Raw genomic sequence first — 21197 nt, forward strand, 5'->3', positions numbered from 1 at the left:
CTAGGGGGGATGGGTGGTTAAGGGGGATGGGTGGCTAGGGGGAATGGGTGGCTAAGGGGGATGGGTGGCTAGGGGGATGAGTGGTTAAGGGGGATGGGTGGCTAGGGGGATGGGTGGTTAAGGGGGAATGGGTGGTTAAGGGGGATAGGTGGCTAGGGGGGGATGGGTGGTTAAGGGGGAATGGGTGGTTAAGGGGGATGGGTGGCTAGGGGGGATGGGTGGTTAAGGGGGATGGGTGGCTAGGGGGGATGGGTGGTTAGGGGGGATGAGTGGTTAAGGGGGATGGGTGGCTAGGGGGGATGGGTGGTTAAGGGGAATGGGTGGTTAGGAGGAATGAGTGGTTAAGGAGGATGGGTGGCTAGGGGGGATGCGTGGTTAGGGAGGATGGGTGGTTAGGGGGCATGGGTGGTTAAGGTGGATGGGTGGTTAGGAGGAATGAGTGGTTAAGGGGGATGGGTGGTTAAGGAGGATGGGTGGTTAAGAGGGATGGGTGGTTAAGGGTGATGGGTGGTTAGGGGGGATGTCGGGCTTCATCCCCAGCCCAGCTCAATTGAACCATTGTGTGAATTTTGGTCTTCTTAGCATGAAAAGGAAAAAGCCATAGAAAGGCAGAGGAGTTTTGGAAGAACAGCCCCCAGATCTCTGAAAGAAAAATATTGCCCAAAGGACATAAGAAAGTGATTTTTCTCCAAAAACACAGAGACTAAGATTTAACAGATTCTGCACCTAAGAAGCAAATGCTTTCCTGACTCAGGCTCTTTGTTAGAATAGTCTTACATTATCATATGATTTTTCAGGGTGTTTGCTCTTAAAGGCATTAGAAAGGTGGCAGCAAAATAACAGCACTGCTCGTTAAAATAAAGCTGCAGGTGTGTGATTATAGACTCTTCATTACTTCCTAGGTAAAATCCTGTAACGCCACCAATGTTTGCTGATAACATAAAACTGGCTGTATGAAAGCTACACAGTGAAAGCCTAATGGATGCTCAATACAATTTGGAACAGCTGGCCCTTGGAAGGCATCGATAGTTATTTAAAGACAACTGTATTGAGGCCAGAATGTTAATATGATAATGGTAAAAAGTTGTGATCACAGCAACAAATCTCAGACAAGAAAACAGCATTCTAACCTCAAGAATGCATCTGTCTTCCTGTATTAAGGCAATATAAAATGTCAGTAGGATAACAAAAGAAATAATAAACTTTTCATGTTATAAGCGTATAGGTCTAAGTGGGAATAAATTGTTTTTTAAGGATAACATACCATTTTCCTTTAATAAAATATTTGCATTTTCAAGATTGTGGATTTTTTTAACATAGCTATACATTACTACAATAATTTATTTTTTATTTTTAAACAAGGTGGTTAAAGACCCACATTGTTTAGCTTAGCCCTAACTCCAGAAATTCTGATTCAGTAGGTCTGGAGAAGGAGGCCCAAGAAACAGCATTTGAATAAGTTTCCAATAGTGGCTAATAACACTGCTTGTCTCTAGGGAAACACGCTTTATTGATAACCACTGTTCTACAGCAAGCTAACCGTGCCACTAGTTAAAATTTCCTATAATCACATTTCATTTTGCCATGGCAAATCACTATGCACAATAAACAAAAATCTATTCAACAATTAGCCATTGGGCCAACATTTATGTAATATATGCTCTAAGCTATATCAAATGTGATGCTATATATTAGAGACACAAGGATAAATAAAGCTTAGTCTCTGCTTCCATAGAGTTTATATTTAGACAGGTAAACAAATAATTATGGTGTAATGTGATAATGTGTAAAGTTCTATGAAAGTGAATTAAATTCCTCATTCTACAATGAAGAGAATCAGAAGGCTTTATAATTAAGATAACATTTAGTACATTTTAAACTTTTTGTCTTGAAAGAACTTAGACTTATAGAAAAGTTGAAAAATGAAGAATTCCCTACATTCTTCCCAACATTATGCAAATATTGACAATTTGCATAACAAAGGTTAGGATGAATTTTGAAGGATGCATAAGAATTTATCAAGGTATCCCATAATGTATGAATAAATTCACTGAGTTATAAAATGCTAATATCTGACATTTTGCACAATTATGTGACAGACACCATACCACGCCTTTTAAATATATCACTGAATCCTTATAATAATTTGTAAGTATTCAAAATATTTTCTACTATATGAACACTATTATTACTCCCATTTACAGACTGAGGCAGATGCCAGTCTTCTGATAGGAAGCAGAGCTGGGATTTGACACTGATGTGTTCAACTTTCAAACACACACTCTCAACCATCATACTATGATTAATGATCCAGAAATGGAGAACAGTCTATTGTATATACACATTAGGTCACATTAGGGAAGGGTGTGGAAACAGGATTCTGATAGTGGAAGCAGAAGATAAGACCAGAAAGGGGGTAGAAAGCCCTAAATAATGGAAGGACACTGTGGTAATAGGAATCCTAAGATAGTCCCCTAGAGTCCTGGCCCCTGGAGGTCATGCCAGAATAATGTGCTCTCCTTGACTGAGAGCAGAGCCTGTGCATCTCATGGTGCATCCCTTCCATGATCCAGTTATGTTATATGGCAATGGCAAAGGAATTGCGGATGGAATTGAGGTCCCTAGTGTCTCACTCCATTCGTTTGGGGTCTCAAATTCTCATGGCCTTATCTATTCTTTTCCTGGCCTTGATTTCTGATTTCACTCTTGGAAGAAATGCTGTCCATTTAATTTAAGTGGGAGAGTTTTATCTTGTAAAGTAAAAAGAAATTATAATTGCATTTATAATTTGCAGAATGGGATCTTTACCCATTCTGAAAGGATCCTGTTTTGCTAGGTAATAACAGGAGTTTTACAGGCAAATTAATACAATGAGTTTTGTGCATAGCTTGGGGAATCAATCTCATGGCCTCAACTTATATTTGCATTATACACAAATATTCTCACAACAGTGCTTTCACACGGAAGGCAAACTTCAATGGTGGGCATCAGGCATCCACAGGTGGGCCTTTCAGGACACCTTGAATCAGCCTAGAAGAGTTACAAGTATCTGTCCGGTGTTCTAGTTCACCAATGTGCTGGTCATAAAGTGTACCTTGGTGCAAATGTGCTGGCCTTTGACCATGCATAATACAACACGGCTAATCTGTGACCAGCAAAATACATGAAATGGTAAGCTGCCTCTGGTTTCCATTTCAAGTTTGATCACTTGACTACACCTCAGTGACTGCTTTTAACAATAATAACTAAGTCTTCCTTTAAGATTAAAACTGGTTTCTTCTAGTAAAATTGATTATGTTGTAAAATTATTCCAATTAAAGGAACAGTTTCTTTGTTCACACACACAAAAAAAATTTGGCTTTGAGAACCCATGTTCTATTTCATTTAATCCTATCCTCTGAGTGTGTTCAGATTCCTAAACCTATGCAGAGATAAATACTTTTAAGGTTGGTTTAAAAATAAGGCATTATCTGCCAAAATAATATGATAGTACTCACATAATATGGTATGAATCCAATTAATCTAATTTCATTCTGTTTAACATAGGATAAGTGGGGAAAATTTGTCCCTGTTACCAGTCTGCCTGCAGATCAAGTGTTCTTTTTTTTTTTTTTTTTTTTTTTTGTATTTTTCTGAAGCTGGAAATGGGGAGAGACAGTCAGACAGACTCCCGCATGCGCCCGACCGGGATCCACCCGGCACGCCCACCAGGGGGCGATGCTCTGCCCCTCCAGGGCGTCGCTCTGCCGCAACCAGAGCCACTCTAGCACCTGAGGCAGAGGCCAAGGAGCCATCCCCAGCGCCCGGGCCATCTTTGCTCCAATGGAGCCCCGGCTGCGGGAGGGGAAGAGAGAGACAGAGAGGAAGGAGGGAGGGGGGTGGAGAAGCAAATGGGCGCTTCTCCTATGTGCCCTGGCCAGGAATCGAACCCGGGTCTCCCGCACACCAGGCCGATGCTCTACCGCTGAGCCAACCGGCCAGGGCCAAGTGTTCTTATCATTCATCCACCCACTTACACATTCGTTAATGAAGCATTCATTGAATACGTGTCATTGTCAGCTACTGACCCTGACTCTTGGTAGATAATGATGAACATGACACTGTTGCTAACTTTGAGTGGGGCTTTTTGAAAAACAAGAATAAGAAAACATCAGTTTTAACTTAGATATATTCGACCACCAGCAGAAACAGGTGCCAAATGAAGATGAGACAGCAAGAGCATGGTAGGGGCAAAGCCACTTCTCGCTGCTGCACCACAAGCCAGCTGAAGGAATTCCCAACCATTCTGTTTCCTCCTAGGGCAATCTGTCACTCACAGTCACTGCCTTGTCACTTATAAATTGGAGGGCAATTTTTAAAGTCAACAACCAAAATCTTTAATTAAATCAATACATATTGACTACCTTGTGACATGCTATTCAAGGAACTGCAAACCATCCATTCTAAGATAGAGTCCTACATTCAAAACCTTGATGGAAATTGAAGACAGAAACACAAAACAATGAGAGATATTATAAAATATATATATTCATAATAAGATGCAAATAATGGAGGTCCAAAAGCTATTGTCTTCACCAAAAAATATGATGTAGATATCAGGAAGGGACAAAATTACTATTAGATGAAGAAACTGAAAGAGTGCAACTGATGGAGACTTGTTGGGGGAGGGGTGAACACATAATACAGTGTGCAGAGACTGGCTGTGGAATTGTGCTCCTGAAACTGGTATAATTTAGTGAACCAATGCCACCTCAGTAATTCAACAGAGCAGCCAAAAAACAACAAAAAAAGAAAAAGTGTTGTAGGAGGTAGATGTGACTTCATGTGGCTCAGAGATAACTGGTAGGAAGAGGGGGGACTTTGGTTTATCTCACGGTATATCGTCCTTTAACTTATGATTTCATAATGGAATGACATTAGTATTATAAATGCAATTATACTTTCTTTTTACTTTATAAGATAAAACTCTCCCACTTAAATTCAGAATCTATTGAGTGAGCCAGTTTTAAAGTAGACCCTGTGAAGAGTGCATCAGAGGTATCATATACGATCGCTCCTAGCAAGGTTTTTTACAAATTAGGTGGACAATCAAAATTAACCTAAGAAAACTATAAGAGACCAAATGTGCTATATAAGGGACTTAAAAACAGAAGTAAATACAACTGCTTTAACTGAAAGCAAATCAAGAAATCTACATAGAATGACCTGTTATGAGCTATTATTTGTAGCATTATGAAAAACATCAAAAATAGTAAATTATTAAAATCCTTTCTGGCCCTCTGAGTTAACAATGGTCTTTAATTATAATAAAGCTAATATCTTCTAATGTTTTTTGAAGTATTTTCATTAACATTAGGTTACATGCTTCTCAAAAGAACCCTATGAATTTGATATTATTTTTTTTCCAGCAAATGCAGTCAGGAGAGTAGCAAGCAACATGGTGCAAAATTGCAATTTCTGTGGCTCTGCCAATGTTGGTGCTCCCCTCCCCTACACAGTTTTCCCCAGTCCTTCTAGGAACAGAATGCTCAACGATGAAAACCTCCCCATCACCACAGCTGCTCTCTCCTCTTTGGACTGTTTAACATGCTTCCTGATGCTGTTATCATTGTCACCAGGACTGTGCAGCTAAGGTGCCAGATGGTTTCAAAGGCACTGTCACCCACCTCTCCACTTGTCCACTTCTGCTTACTTGGGGGTAAAGGCTGGTTCATTCCACCAGATTCCCAGTCACACTGCTTCAACAGCACCTCGAGTAGGGACTCATCATCCACAGTTTCTTATACTGTTATGTAGACCCTCTCTTCAATCTCTTCAGGAAATTTTAGTAAAATTACTCTTTAACTTTTCACGTTGCTTTTTTCATTGAAGGCTTCTCTCCCTACCACCCAGGCTTGAGCCACGAGAGCCGGGACAGCAGAAAACCTGGAGGATGTGTGTCAAGGCTATTTTCAGTGCTGTCCCCCCAGGCTGGTCCCCTCCCACGGGTCTCAAATCCTGCCTTCCTTAGGATGAGTTCTGCCCTGTGACAATCCTCTGAGCACTCAAGCAAAAAGCTCTTGACAGGTCTAACCATCTGATTATCCAGACGTGCCGAGACCCATGTCTGAACCCTAGGGAGACGATGTTTAGGCTCAAGCCACATATGTTATTTACACTCTGCAATTCCTCTGGGTTGACCTAGAAACCAACGACTTTAATCAGTCACAGGATTATTTTGGTGCTCTCCTCCCAAACACAAAACTTAGTCAAAATTTTAACTTACTCTTAAATTAAAACAAATGAAGAAACCTATATCATACATTTTAGGAAAGATTAGTGAAACCTCGATGATCCAATTTACTGCCTTATTGTGAATGAAACTGTGCCACACGAAGCACAAAAACCTGCATCTCAGTGTCTGAAGCACTCAATCCTTGTGAGGCAGGAAGTTAGGCCTTTTCTCTCAGGCTCCTCCTCCTCAGTTACGCCCTTCAGGGTCCCACCAGGTTTCCACGGTTGTGGGCCTGCTGCCCTTGTTTCCTCCTGGGCTCTGTTACTCTGTCACTCTGCTGCCCCTGGGTGGCTAATAACCTCTTCCAGACCAGCACAGCTGGGGCTCCGCTCTCCCTCTGGTCCGAAAGGAAGGTTCTGCTTCTCTAAAATAGCTCTTCCATTTGCAGAACTATTGGGCTTCTGGTGACAAAGTTATTTCCTCCGTTCATGCCAAGACCCCTTCTCCTAGACCAGGGCCCTCCCAGGAGTTTGAGAAAATTATCTGTACACAGACTTGGGTCCAAGCTTGTTCTCTCACAACACTTCCCTTCCCACAGTCCAGTGTTCCTCTCTAGTATTCAATTCCTCTACCTCCTATGCACATCTTAATCCCAATCTGATTTACTTTCAAGTTCTGTCCTATAAGGCCCCAGGCCACAGAGAAGGCCTTAGGTTCCAGGTACAGGAGCAATCCATGACTGTGGAAAATCTGCCAGGACTTCTGTGAGAGTGAAGAAACTCTGGAACATGACATGGCAGGCAGCTGAGCTACCAGGGCACACAAAGGGACTCTGGGGGAATGGTATGGCCTAATCTCACAACTCAGGGACCACAACAATGAGTTAAATAGCATGGGGTGATTCCCATTTGAGAGCTATCTGAATGGAGTTATGACTCTTGTAAGTGACCAGAAAGTGAAGTAATTAGTCAGTAAGGGTCATTTATGTGATAAAACTATCGAGAGGAAGAAAGTAGGCCCAGAGTTAGTAACTACTGCTTTCAAAAAGTAGACCTCCCAGAAGAGCCCAGGAAGAATAAAACAAGACATACACCTTCAATATTCAGTATTTACTTTATGAATTTGATAAAATGCTTGTAATCCAATCATAACCTTCAAAGTCTGTCTTTTTTTATGCCCCAACCAATAATGCTATGAGGCGAAATAGTTGGATCACGTGAAAAGACAAAGTAGGGTAAAAGTAGGTTTATAGTTGTTCATGTGGAAAATAATATATATAATGGTTAAAAATAACAATACAAGAATAAACTGTGTTTCATGTATTCACAACTATAAACCTACTTTTGCCCTACCCAGTACATATGCTATAAATAGTTCTTCAAAATTTAATCTTTATTTATTTTTAAAATGGTCTTCTCTTTTGGATTTTTCAGTGGCTATTACTTTTCTTTCTTTCTTTCTTTTTTATTCTTTCTTTCTCTCTTTTTTTATTCTTTTTTAGGTGAGAGAGGGGATACAGAGAGGCAGACTCCTGCATGTACCCCAATCGGGATCCAACCAGCAACCCCATCTGGGGTTGATGTTCAAGGTCCGAGCTATTTTTAGTGCCTGAGACTATCACACTCCAATGGAACTATCCTCAGTGCCAGGGACAACCCTTGAACCAACTGAGCCACTGGCTGTGGGAGGGAAAAGGGGGAGAGAAGGGGGATAGGAAGGGAAAAAGCAGATGCTCTGACCCAGAATCAAAACCAGGATGTCCATACGCCAGGTGACACTCTATCCACTGAGCTACTGGCCAGAGCCAACTGTTTCTTTTAATCACAGTGTTACTTCAACTATTTCTGTAATTCTTCAGAATTACTCCGGATGAATGTGTTTGGCCTACAACCACAGACTGCCATCCTTGCTTTAAATCTTATATTCTGAATCCAAGAATAAAAAGGAGACAAATAGAAAATAATTCAATAGAAGATGCTATTGAATTGCACAGATTCATATAGTTCAAATGGATATAAACCTGGGAAAAAAATTATTTATGTAAAGTTGGTTTGGGATTTTAAAACATCAGATCTTGATCATGGTCCTGACCATATTCTTTTGAAAAATAAAATCTGAATGACAGAAACACTTTATTTTATACAAAAACTGACCTCAAAATACAAATTGGTCATTGGTAGAAAATCTATTTCATATTTCATATGCAACTTAGTTTTTCTTAATTTGATTTAATTGGGGAAGATATTTTTAAATTCTTTTTGTGCTTTTCATAAAAAGCAACTAAGCATCATGTGTTATCAATTACTGATAAATGTAAGAGGTTTGTATTTAAAACCAGGTACATTTTTTTTGAATTCACAGACTAAAAATTGTATCACAAGATCTTCCAATTCTTTTACTTCCTCTTCTTTTGAACTCTGAACAATAAGACATTTGATTTAATTAAATCAAGAGGTAGAAAGGTCACATGGCAAAGAAACGAAAACAGTGCAATGATTATTTATTGCCAAGTCAACCAGTGCTCTATAGCGAAACATATACCACACATACACACACATCCATCCTCACCTTGTTGCTCATTTAAAATACCATTCTATCTTTCCACACTTCCTGGTCCTCATGGCTCAATCTATCTGCATCATCTTGTCTCCCCCACTTGCCTCTCCAGATCCACTCTCCACCCTTCTCTATATGGTCCTGGCTCCAGAAAGCTGACCTTATAGATCACACCTACCAACTCCCTGACACTTTGCCTTTTGGTTGGTTCACTGAGGAGGTTTCCAGGCAGAAGATCAAAGAAGAGTGAGGCCACGATATTTATTCCTACAGCTTCTTCCCTGCACTGTTCCTGCCACTCGGTCCTCTCCATTAAGCTTCCCTGTCTGGGGTTCGGCTGACTCTGTGCCCCGTGTTCCTTTAGGCTTGGGGGTGTTGGTTACTGTTAGGACCCTGTCTAACCCACGAGCCTTTCTGAACTGCCTTCTCCTCTTGGTTTCTGGATCATGTTCTGTTCTCGCCCCACCCGACCCCCCTGACTAGTCCTTTTTGGGCAAAGCTTCCACAGCTCTCAACCAACCGGAATTTCCCATCGTAACCCTGTTGTAGTCCCAATGCTGAGCTTTTGCCTCAGTAAAGGACTTGGGGAAAATACAGAAAAGTGTGGTTTTTAGCTAGAATTCTATTATACACATATCCACTCTAGGTATATATTTTTTTCTTTAAAAAATAGTTAAAATCCCACTTTGGAAATCATAAGTAACCCATTCAGTACAACCAGTGAGATAATGTAAATATAAATTTGTTAAAAGTCAGTGCTCTTCCCCAGTGCTTCTGGAGTCTTCCCCTTCACCTCATTCCCCATCCTCACCCTGCCTTGGCCGGAAATAAAGAATGTGAACAGCCTGGCCAGTCTTTTCCTATACCTGCCTCCATGATATGCAAATCCATCCAACATATATACTAATACTTGGAGAAGGGTGAGGCTGTCTTTACAAAAACTGAGACCATGCTGTACATTACTTTGCAATTTGCTAGATATAGATCTAGTTCACTATCTTGGATAGCCTCATAATATTACAGTGTATAAATATACTATCATTTATTTGGTCATTTCTCTACTGATGGTCAGCCCAATTTTTCCAGCTGTTTTTGGCACTATAAACAATGCCGCAATAAATACCCTTATGCATATATTCTTGCTAAAGCATTTATTTATTTATTTATTTATTTATTTTAATGGGGTGACATCAATATATCAGGATACATATTTTCAAAGAAAACATGTCCAGGTTATCTTGTCATTCAACTCTGTTGCATACCCATCACCCAAAGAGAGATTGTCCTCCGTCACCTTCTATCTAGTTTTCTTTGTACCCCTCCCCCCCCTCCCTCCCTCCCCCCGCCCCTCCGTAACCACCACATTTCACATTCTTGTCCTTGTCTCTTAGTCTCGTTTTTATGTCCCACCAATGTATGGAATCCTGCAGATCTTGGTTTTTTCTGATTTACTTATTTCACTCCGTATAATGTTATCAAGATCCCACCATTTTGCTGTAAGTGATCCAATGTCATCATCTCTTATGGCTGAACAGCATACCATGGTGTATATGCACCAAATCTTCTTTATCCAGTCCTCTATCTCTTTTCTACAGTGATTAAAGCATCTATTTATGTATGCTAAATTCTTAAAGTAGGCTTGCTAGGTCAAAGATACAAATAGTTTCAATTACCAGCCCCTTATTTTCTTAAAAGTATATAGCAATGTATTTCCTGTCAATTTAATTCTTATATTAGTTTTATATGGGTATAAAATGGAATATGCAATTTTTGAATATTATTTTCTTTTTTAACATTAATTACAGATAATTTTCTGTGTACTTCCTGCCATGATCTTCCTACATACTTTCTATAGAAATCTTAAATGGCTGCACATGTCCATTAATGTTATAAGATTTTATTTAAAATGTCTAAGGTTTTATTAGAATTGTATCAAACCTCAATATTAATGTAGGAAGAAATTACATCTACTCTGCATAATATATGTCCAGAGAGGAATCAAAGTTTTGACAGTAGCATTAGATATAATAAAATCTATTATAAGTATGTCTCTCAACTGTCAATCAGTGGACATTAACGCCATCTTTTCATGGGCACAAGGGTTGGTCAAATGATTCACCATATCCAGAACTACGCCTGAGGCCCATGCTTCCCTCACCAGCTCACTGACTTCAATCAAAGGAAAAGATCACAAGATGCTGAGGAACACACTAAAACACTGGGCATTTTCCTGAGGATGGTGAGCCTGGCACGGAAAGGGTCTACTGAAGATCGAAGGTAAAAGAAACCATCAAAAAAGAAAGGAATTCTAGCCCCAAAGCCACTGCTATGCAGGCTTGCACAACTAGAGTCCCTCAGGGTTTGAATATACCACATTCCACAAAGGCTTGGGAACAAACCTTCTATAGCAGTTTCTATCCCCAGATAAAAGACTATAAAACCAACTCCAAGGTGGGGACAGGGAAGGACAATGAGAAGACAAATCTGGCTGCTAGTCATTGTAAGTATACTCTCTATTTGGTCATATCACCACCCGACAAGAAATTCCTGTGTGTACCCCTTGGAATGAACAGTTAGGAAAATTACAAAGCCAGCAGGACGTGGACCAGTAGCCTCTGTGACACCTTTATGCTGTCTCCTGTGTGGATGGTAGTGTTGGCTTTAACAACTTGGTCCCGTGAGGAGGAAAAGCAGATTTCATTCTTTTCAGGGAATTACTACTTGTCCATAACACTTACGAATACTCCAACTGGAAAATAATTTGATTATTTTTGCCAGACTTAATCTCTTACTTGGGAAGTTAATGGGAGCTTTTAATAGTGTTAATCACATCACTTCAATAGAATACCTACATGTTATTTCTACAGGAAATAAATGTTCACAGACCATAAACCCCACCTAGTAATAGCCAAATTGGGAGAAAGAGGGGAGCTGGATTCAGGGAAAGGGCCACTGCACAGTGATAGCAAATGCATTACAGACCCCTCCTCTGGATGGCAGGGACTGTCCAAGGCCTCTGCTTGGATGAAGTGGGAGGAGAAATACAGGGAAAGTCAAAGGCAGCTGGAAGCACGAAACATCTCCCTGTAGGGATCTACCATCTGCAGGAAGTCACTGAAGGATCCAGAATATGAAGGGGATTCCTGACTACAGAAAAGGGGGAACTGAAGGGAGGAGAGGGTGCAAGAACACAAGATATAAATCAAAGAGACTCTGGAGAACTCCCTCCCTTACTGGTTTTCAAAGGAGAACCAAGATAAGAGATAATGTTTGGATGTCCTGGGGGAAGGTAGCAGAAGGATGTTATCCATGCCAGAAAAAATGGTTACTCCACACTCCTGGTCACCTTTCCCTTTCCAACGCCTTTGATAAAGTTAGAAACACAACGGTTTTCTTGACACGGAATCCCTGTGAGTCTAATAACTATCTCCTGAAAGGGCTACTGACGGTCCCACTGGAAGACCTGGGACCAGAGTAAAGGGAATGATTCTGAGCAATTGTATGGAAAGCCAAGGGAAACAGGAGTCATCCTCTGACCTTGCCCCTGGGAGGGCTCATGGTCAGTCACCTGGAAGCTGAATGTCTTCTGGGTGCTTGCCTTGACCCAGATACCACAAAGTTTTTGTTGTTGTTTTTTTACAGAGACAAAGAGAGAGAGTCAGAGAGAGGGATAGATAGGTACAGACAGACAGGAATGGAGAGAGATGAGAAGCATCAATCATTAGTTTTTCATTGCGCATTGCGACACCTTAGTTGTTCATTGATTGCTTTCTCATATGTGCCTTGACCACGGGCCTTCAGCAAACCAAGTAACCCCTTGCTTGAGCCAGTGACCTTGGGTCCAAGCTGGTGAGCTTTGCTCAAACCAGATGAACCCGTGCTCAAGCTGGCGACCTTGGGGTCTCAAACCTGGGTCCTCCGCATCCCAGTCTGACGCTCTATCCACTGTGCCACCACCTGGTCAGGCAATACCACAAAGTTTTTATAACATTTTTTATATAGAAAAAGGACAATAAAATTAAAAAGATCACTCTAAATCAAGGGGTTGGGGGGTTTCCTGAAGCTCAGTGTATTTGCTGCACAGTTTCTGGATGAGGGCACTCAGAAGCCTGGAAGTTGGTGTGATGTCTAAAAAGACCCTCCAGAGTGAAGGTAACCGTTCCACACCCAGATTTCCAGAAGTCTCTCACTAATAGTTGTAGGGAGCGTCCTTTCCAAGTATTTCAAAGTATCCACAGGAGGAAAGAATTTTCGTCACTAGGGTTTAAGGATATAGGGTATAAAATCTACAGTTCTATGACTTTCTTGGTGATGTAAATTAGTTATATTATGAAAGAAGTAAGTCTTATCAAACTAAGATTAAGATATTACAGAAACAAGATGAAACCATTTACCACATTTTTAAAAAGAGCCACCCCCTGGACCAATGATGTAGAGAAATGTATAAAATGTCAAGAATTCAAAACGGACAAAAAGCTGTTGAAGTTTTTTCTTTCCTAGATAAATATTTTTATCTCAAAAGTTGCCATGATGTTTGCTTTAACCTTTAAGAGACCATATATCTTATTACACATGATTCCCCAGACAAAGCATTGACCATATGCTGTTGTAGGACTGACTGTTGAGAAAGACCCTATTACCCACACAATAGCATACCAACCCTGAGCATCTGGCCACACTGGCCTGGAAAGTGTAATGGATACAGAAGTGGCATTTCTTATATACTGTCTTTTTTGGTCTGTTTGAACCTACTTACAGAACCCTCCAGATTCTGTTCAAGTAAAGTTTTAAATCACACTAAGCACACAAGCTGGATTATCTCTTTAGTACCTTTTGCATAAAAAATGATGTTACACTAGTAGCAGTAGTCTCTCATAAATAAGTTATAACTTCAGAGCAAACAGTACTTGGTGCTCCTTTAGGAAATCAAAAAACAGTAAAAAAAAATCTGCACCAAGTCTCTCCAAATTAGACTGAATTCATCTCTCCTCTGGCAAAAAACAAACAAGTTGTTTTTTGTCATAAAATAGTGATGTTATAAAGCTGATTACTAAAAACAATAATGAATAAAAACTTCTAACAAGAGAAAGATTCCAGGACACAGTATGTTTTTGTCTTCTGCTTAGAGGACCCCAGCAAACTCAAGGGACTCCAGCAGCACGAACAGCAAAATTAAGGTAAAGGGGACAATTACCCAGTGTTTGCATCAAAGGCAGCAACAAGTTGCTACTTCTCTCTGCCAGCTTCTTCCTGTTTCCTTTGGGAGTCCTGTGTTAAGCAAACATGGAGGCAGCCGTAATGTATGCCCACCAAAAGTTAAATTAAATTAAATTAAAAAGACATTCACAAAGTATCACTTCTGGAAGCAACTACAGCCCGAACTCCATAAATCAATACCATCCTCACAATCTCAACACTCCCCTACACCACTCCCAGTTTCCCTGCTACAGGGAGAACTGACTGACAGGCCCAGGAATTTTTGGTTCATCGTTAATCAACCAGTCTCTGAATAGCATAAGCAGTGTGTGAATCGCCCAAAAATACAGATATAAAGCATCTTAAACAGGGACTAACCTGGCGGTGACTGGTGCTGAGGATGGGCTGTGATCTTCCGGGGCCCCAAGCTCTTCTCCACAGGTTCCCCAGGCACCAACCGAGGTTGGTCCGCTCTGAGGAAGGCCGAACTGGCTCCCTGGGTCTCCGTGACCTTTGCGGAGGATGATGGATCCAAGGTGTCAGTGGAGGTGGACCCAGAGAGGGCACTGCTCTTTCCACCAGGAGAGTCATCAAGAGCGGCTTCCCTGTCACCAGGCAGCCGGAGCAGCCTGTGATGTTGCTGCAGGCTGGGGAGCCTTGGACATAGAGGCGAGGAAACAGGTGACATCCGTGGGTGTATGCCAGACTGAGAGAATGAATTATTAAATACCACGCCCGGAGCTGCCAGTGCTGGGGGGGATGGCCTCTTCTCATCACCTCCGCCCTGTGAGGAGTCGGGGCCACCACTGCAGGGCGGACCCAGAAACGAGGTTTTGCGGCCACTCGGGGACGGCCCAGCTCTCCTCTTGCCGTTAGTGTCCGGGAGGGTGCGGGTGGCTGCTGTGCTGATGGGGGAGCCCAGCCTCTTCCCCTCAGTGGCTTCAGCTAACTTCTCACTCTCTATCACCTTCAGGAGGACCTTGTTCACAGCCCCCTTGGTGCCGGCTGGAGGACGTTCCCTGGCCAATGGCCGCAGTGACCCATCCCCTCGCTGCTTCTCGCCCTGCTGCTTGGAAGCACGAGCCCCGGCCTTGGCTCCCGGGAGGGTGAGCAAGTTGGCGCTGGATATGAACTCAGCCTCGGCTGCTGGACAAACAGCCATCCTTCCTTCACCCTCAGGGTGCGTTTTCACTACTCTCTGCACCTGAGCAGACAGATCCTGGACTTTGGCCATCACTTTGGAAACAGGTTTCTTCCTGCGAGTCCACTCAGAGGACTTCACCCTCCAGCCCCTCTCTGCATGAGGATGCTTCTCAGGGTCCTTGCGACTTCCAGAGAAATCTGTTTGTTGACTGACCAGCCTGGAAGGTCCCCTCTGTAGCCCCACAGCTCCACCATCCCCTGGTTCTGGGGAGCTGCAGTCACAGGGCAACCTCCCTCTTCCAAGCTCAGTGTCCTCAGAAGTCATCCTGGAGCTCCCAAAGCCAGGGTCTGGGTCCAAAGTCCTAGGGATCTCTGGGGGGCAGCTTTCTCTCCTCTGCAGGGAGGAGGTAAGTGGTTTACTTGGGACCAAGTTGCCTCTCTCCTCTAGAAGCCAAAGATTAGGTCTCACTCGACTAAGGGGAAGGGAGTTGCTGGAACAGATGTGGTCCCTCCCGACCTCAGGAGCCGACTCCTGGTCCCCATGCCCTTTTCTTCTTGTCCTCTTCTGTGGGAGTGCCTCCATGCTCTCTCTCCTTCCACCAGACCTCCGAGGCTTTCTGTTCCCACGGGCACTCCTCTTGTTGAGACAGCCCACGAGGGGCTCCGCCTGCCAGTTGCCAGCACTCTGGAAGCAGTCATCCTCGGGGGCCAGGCTCACGGACAGCTCTGGCAGCTTCCCCTCCTGGTTCCCCATCGCGATCCCTAGGATGTGGTCTGAGCTTAGAAGATTGGCCAGCAGTCTCTCCCTCTCTGCCGTGAGTTTGTACAGCTCAGTTAGAATGTCTTTCGTGGGAGTCTGCTTGAAAAATATGTCTCCTGGATGTTCATTCGGCTGCAGGCTAAGGCTGATGATGTCTGACCCCTCCCTGACTTGGTAGCAGTTATGAAACCCTTTACTGGATCTGTCTAGAGTTACGGTGCCCTTGTATGAAAATCCTCTGACTTCTCCCATTGGAAGATAGAAGCTGATGTAGCAGAGTTCGGTAATGGGCTTACGCAATTGGAGGGTGCAGTGAGTGCCTTCCATTATGCCTACCTAATTATTCATGCCTCAGAGATGCTGGTCTGTGGTCAGGCTTCCCGGGCTCCGGTGCTGGGGCATGTGATGGTGGCTACGCAGAGAAAGCAGCTGACAGTCATCTCCAGCAGTGAGACTGCCTGAGGAACAGGGAAGAAAGTAGCTTGTCTAACAGAGTGGATAAATCACACACCAATATAAATCAAAGCATCACCATGGCTCAGCCTTCCTCTCTGGCTGACTTAGTCCAACTCAAGGCATCAGCCAGGACACTGACTGCTACCTCTTCCCCACTCCCACCCCTCCCTTGACCAGCAGAGCTTCTTTAGAGCTGAGAGATGGGAGAGTGCACTAATTTTAGCCTCGAGACAAAGCGGGAATTCACTGTATACCCTGGAGAAGGTCTCTCAACTTCTTTAGGCTTCAGTTTATGTTCTTCTCTAAAACGGAACTAACATAGCTCCCAGAAATCCTGAGGTAAGGAGACTTTGAGAACCTCAGAAAACATACCATTTTAATAACTTGTGTTTGAAATATCACTTTGCAAAAACAAGTCGAGCCTTTTTATGTTCCAAATAGCACCTTCAGTTGGTTGGAGCATTAACCCTATTACACAAAGGTTGCAGGTTTGATTCCCAGTCAGGGCCCATACAAAAATCAACCAATGAATGCATAAATAAGTAGAACAACAAATCAATGTTTCTCTCTCTCTCTCTCTCTCTCTCTCTCCCCCTCCCTCTCTCTCTAAAATGATTTTTAAAGCTCTTTCTAAGATTTAACATTATCTATTTAATTTAAAATAGAGTAGGGGAAAGCTATTCAGTCACAAATTTGGAGTCTCTTCTGTAAACAACATATATTTTGCCAAAAAAATTTAAGTTTATAATATAATTTAAATAAGTAATTCGGGAGTCTTAAATTTATTTCATACTTCTTGCCTATTTAAAACCAAATAGAATGTCAAGAAAAAGCAAAAGTCTATAAGCCACTGGTGTATAAATTTTCCAATGTCTTCACCATTGGAGTGGCTGAACCATCATAAAAGCAGTAAAGGTGAATGCGCCTTCCTATAATTTGAGGTATCCAAGGAATATCTCTGTGTCTAACATCTCTACATACAAGCATGGAGCTTAGAATTCTATATTACAACACTTCATTTCTTTAATTAAGGCATTGCCCAATTTTCAAGATTTCCATGCTTAAAAGAAACACCCCTAGAAAGAGAAACACAATAATCATTTACTAACCACTGATATCTTCAGTAAATAATTTTTCTCAGATCTTTTCTAACTGATTTGAAAGAGTAAAAGCTATAATAAAAGTACATTTTAAGAGGAGGAAGAGACAAAAGAGGAAGAGTCTATAATAGAAATTTTTTAAAGAAGACTATGATAAAGAAAAATGATAAAATGAAGGTTAAAAATAAATGCAGACATCTGGTCAACCTATAAATGCAGGGGGGGGGGGGAAGGGGGCTCAGAGCACTCACAGGAAAAAAAGTAGGATAACATTTTTAAAGTGCCAAAGAAAAGACCTGTTGAACCAGAATTTTATATTCAGTAAAATATTCTTAAAGAATAAAGGTTAGACCCTGGCCAAGTAGCTCAGTTGTTTCAAGTATTAACCTTTATATACCGATGTTGTGGGTTAGATATCTGGTCAGGGCACATACACAAATCAACCAATAAATGCATAAATAAATGGAACAATAAATTGATGTTTCTCTCTCTTTCTCTTCCTCTCTCTCTCTCTTTTTTCCTATCTCTCTCTCTCCTTCTTTCTCTCTCTTTCTTCCTTTCACCCTCTCTCTAAAATCAATTACAAAAAGACTAAAGGTAAAATAAAGACATTTTCAGATATAGGAAAAGTAACAGAACTAGTTGTAAGCAGACCTGCTCTCAAAGAATTTCTAAAGGAAGCTCTTCAGACAATTAAAATGATACCAGAAAGAAACTTGAACATCAAGAACAAAGGAACAGCAACAGAAATGGTAACTATTTATAGAATATAATATTATTCCTTTCTTGAGTTCTTTAAAAAATGCTTGCCAGCTTAGCAAAAAATATAATATTGTGTGATGGGGTTGCAATGTATGTACATATCACACACAAGACTACTATAGCATAAAAGGAAATGGGAAAAGAGATCTATAGTGGTAAAGCATAATAGTATTTTAATTCTTACTGCACTGTGAAAAGATAGGCATGTATATTGTAATTCCTAGAGCAACCACTAAAAACAAAAAATAAAAAACAAAGACATATCATCAATAATACAAGTGACAGATTCAAATGGAATAAAAAAATGTTAAAATACTCAAAAGTAAACAAGAAAGGGTACATTAAGAAAGGAACAACAACAAAAAAGAGGTAACAAGCATGAATAACTAATAAAATGGTAGAGCTTAATTTAATCATCAATAATTATATTATATAAATGGTCTAAACACAATGATTGTCAGAATGCATACAATATGGAGTTAAAGTCAATGGCCTGGATGTAACTACTCAAGGAGAGTATGCTGACCAAGAAAAGCAAAGGCTTCCGAACCCAGTTCTGGGAACACAGCTACTCAAGAGATGAATGGTGGGAAAAGACTTTAAACAAGGCTGAGAAAGAAATAGGGCATAAAGGAAGTCCCCATATTTTGTAGCTAAAGAAATTAAGCTTCAATAACCTCACTTCTTATTTTGTTTTTTTTTATTACAAGTCTGTAAATGTTAGCTCTGAAATCTTTTAATCATTGAACCAAACTGATACCAGAATCCGTTTCTCAGAAGCTAGTGTTAGACTAAATGATAGGACTTCCATAATACAGCAAGCCTTTCTTCCTCCCTTCCTTGATAGTAACAGGAGTGATATCCCCAGTTACAACCTTAAATCCTTAGCTTCAGCTTCATCCATCACCCCTTCTTAAAGACCTACATTTTTCTTGCTACATTTTCATTTGTAGAAGAATAGTATAAAAATAGTGATAGTCACAACCATGGTGTTGTACCGTGATAAAGGCCATTTCAACTAGAGATCAAACCACAGGATATCCAAGATAAAGGAGTAACCTTTGGGTTGTAGAACTTAACATCCGGCAGGATACATAGCAGAAACAAGTCCCTATCAACTGTAAAAGAAAAGTGTCTCATTCCTGGAATTAAGAAAAATTTTTTTTTAAATGTTGAAGAGTTGTACCTTGCTTCCAAGAAAAAAATACTCTTCAAAAAGGTCCTGGAAGTCCAAATCCAGGTGCAAATGGGCTTGCTCATACCATGTGTTCATAATTTCTGAGTTTCTAATGATCATAGAAGCAAGTAGAGAAGATAACTCCTATTACCTCTCTTTCTAGGCCTTATCATTTAACAAAAACTTCAAAGAAAAGACATCATTGGTAACAAAAGGTAGGGGTTGATGACTGGAGTGAATTGTTTTAATTATAAAGAGTGTCACTGGAAAAGAGTAAGTTTCTCCTCTGGATGCACAACAGCACAGGTATTGCTACATCATGGCACAAAGACAAGCCAACTTGCCCGAATTTACAACAACAGGGCATCTTCGAAGAAACTTTTTTTAATATCTTTATTTATTCAATTTTTATAAAGGAGGGGGGGAGGGAGAGAGGGAAAAGGGGGGAGGGGCAGGATGCATCAACTCTCATATGTGCCTTGACCAGGCAAGCCCAGGGTTTCGAACCGGCCACCTCAGTGTTCCAGGTCGATGGTTTATCCCTCTGCACCACAACAGTTCAGGTAGAGGAAATTTATTTTTAAAAGTTCATGTTTTCTTGTCCTAGGAAGAGTTTTAGAATTAGGTTTGCTACAACTTTGGACATCCAAAGCCCAAACAATTTAAGACAGATTCGAAACACAATCGTTTTCGAAACTCTTACATTCCCATTCTCTTCCACAGTTTGAAATTATTTTTATAAAAACTGTTAGGTACACCCTCCACTATCATCAGTGAATATTTACTGAGCTGATTCCCTCTTGAGCACAGAACGACTATCTGGTCTTCCCAAATCTCTCCCCCTCAACCAAAGTAAAGACTGTCAAGATTCAGCCCAGCAACCCTGCCAGGCTCTGCATCTGGATAGAGCACCCCATGTATTTTTTTTTCTTTCAAATTTCATGTCCTTTGGGTAAGGAGAAATTTAACATCTAAATTTTCAATCTGCTAACTCAAAATATTATTTGGTGACATCTACTAGATTACCAAAAGACAAAAAACTCCTCCCCTTTGAAGAAGAAAAACATACACCCCGAGAAAACTGAACTGGAATCGCAACACTCGAGTGCAAATTGTGTCAAAAGAAGGCTTCAGAGCAAGGCAAACACTTGTCTGTGACAGTCCGTTAGCAAGTCAAGAGTGCGGTGCTGAATCACTGCACACATTTTCCATCGGAGAAGCCAGAGGAAAAAGAGCTGTAAGTCTTTGGAGGAAGAAAGGAATATAACAAGGGAAGAAATACAAAGTGGGGCTAGATACACTGCGCCACAGTTTCCTGCTGAGTTCACAGGACTATTTCAAGCAGCATTGCCTCACCCTGCTTTGATTAAAAGGCAGCAACTCGGCAGGCTGCACATGCTAAATTATGCATCTTAATTTGGTCTATGAAGGGACCTTCTTTGGTTGTGCTCAGTGGAAAATCATGGTTTCCTAGGAAATCTTCTGTCTTCTATCTCCTCTGACAAAGTCCAGGCTGACATTCTCTCCAAGACAACACTGCTAGCAGTGATTTCTTCCCTGACTCTTTTTATGATAAGCAACACATCATTTCACTCTACACAAAATAAAAATATCTATTGTATTTCAGTATAATGGAAAATTATTGCCTTTAATACATGCTGTTCAATGCTCATAACATATTTCACTAATGCCTAAAATAAGAGCCAAGCATTTGCTATAGTCATTCTGTCTGCTATTGTAGATTTTCTAATTAATTTTGACCCTAAAAGACAATCACTGCAAAGCTTTTCTTGTTCAGCCATTGGTGCAGTCATGCTCTATGACACCATTTGA

At 41.2% G+C, this 21197-nt stretch overlaps 1 protein-coding gene across 3 annotated transcripts in view; it reads right to left on the reverse strand.

Moving 5' to 3' along the window:
* FMN1 (formin 1) overlaps window positions 1-21197 on the reverse strand; it is a 458403-nt gene that overhangs the window by 404212 nt on the left and 32994 nt on the right. For all 3 annotated transcript variants that reach the window (XM_066277223.1, XM_066277221.1, XM_066277222.1), the window contains one exon: window positions 14345-16327. In XM_066277223.1, coding sequence (XP_066133320.1) covers window positions 14345-16196 — 1852 coding nt within the window. In that variant the 5' untranslated portion in view covers window positions 16197-16327. The remainder of the gene's footprint in view (window positions 1-14344; window positions 16328-21197) is intronic.

This window comes from Saccopteryx bilineata, chromosome 4 (genome assembly GCF_036850765.1).
Source record: "Saccopteryx bilineata isolate mSacBil1 chromosome 4, mSacBil1_pri_phased_curated, whole genome shotgun sequence".
Lineage (NCBI taxonomy): Eukaryota > Metazoa > Chordata > Mammalia > Chiroptera > Emballonuridae > Saccopteryx > Saccopteryx bilineata.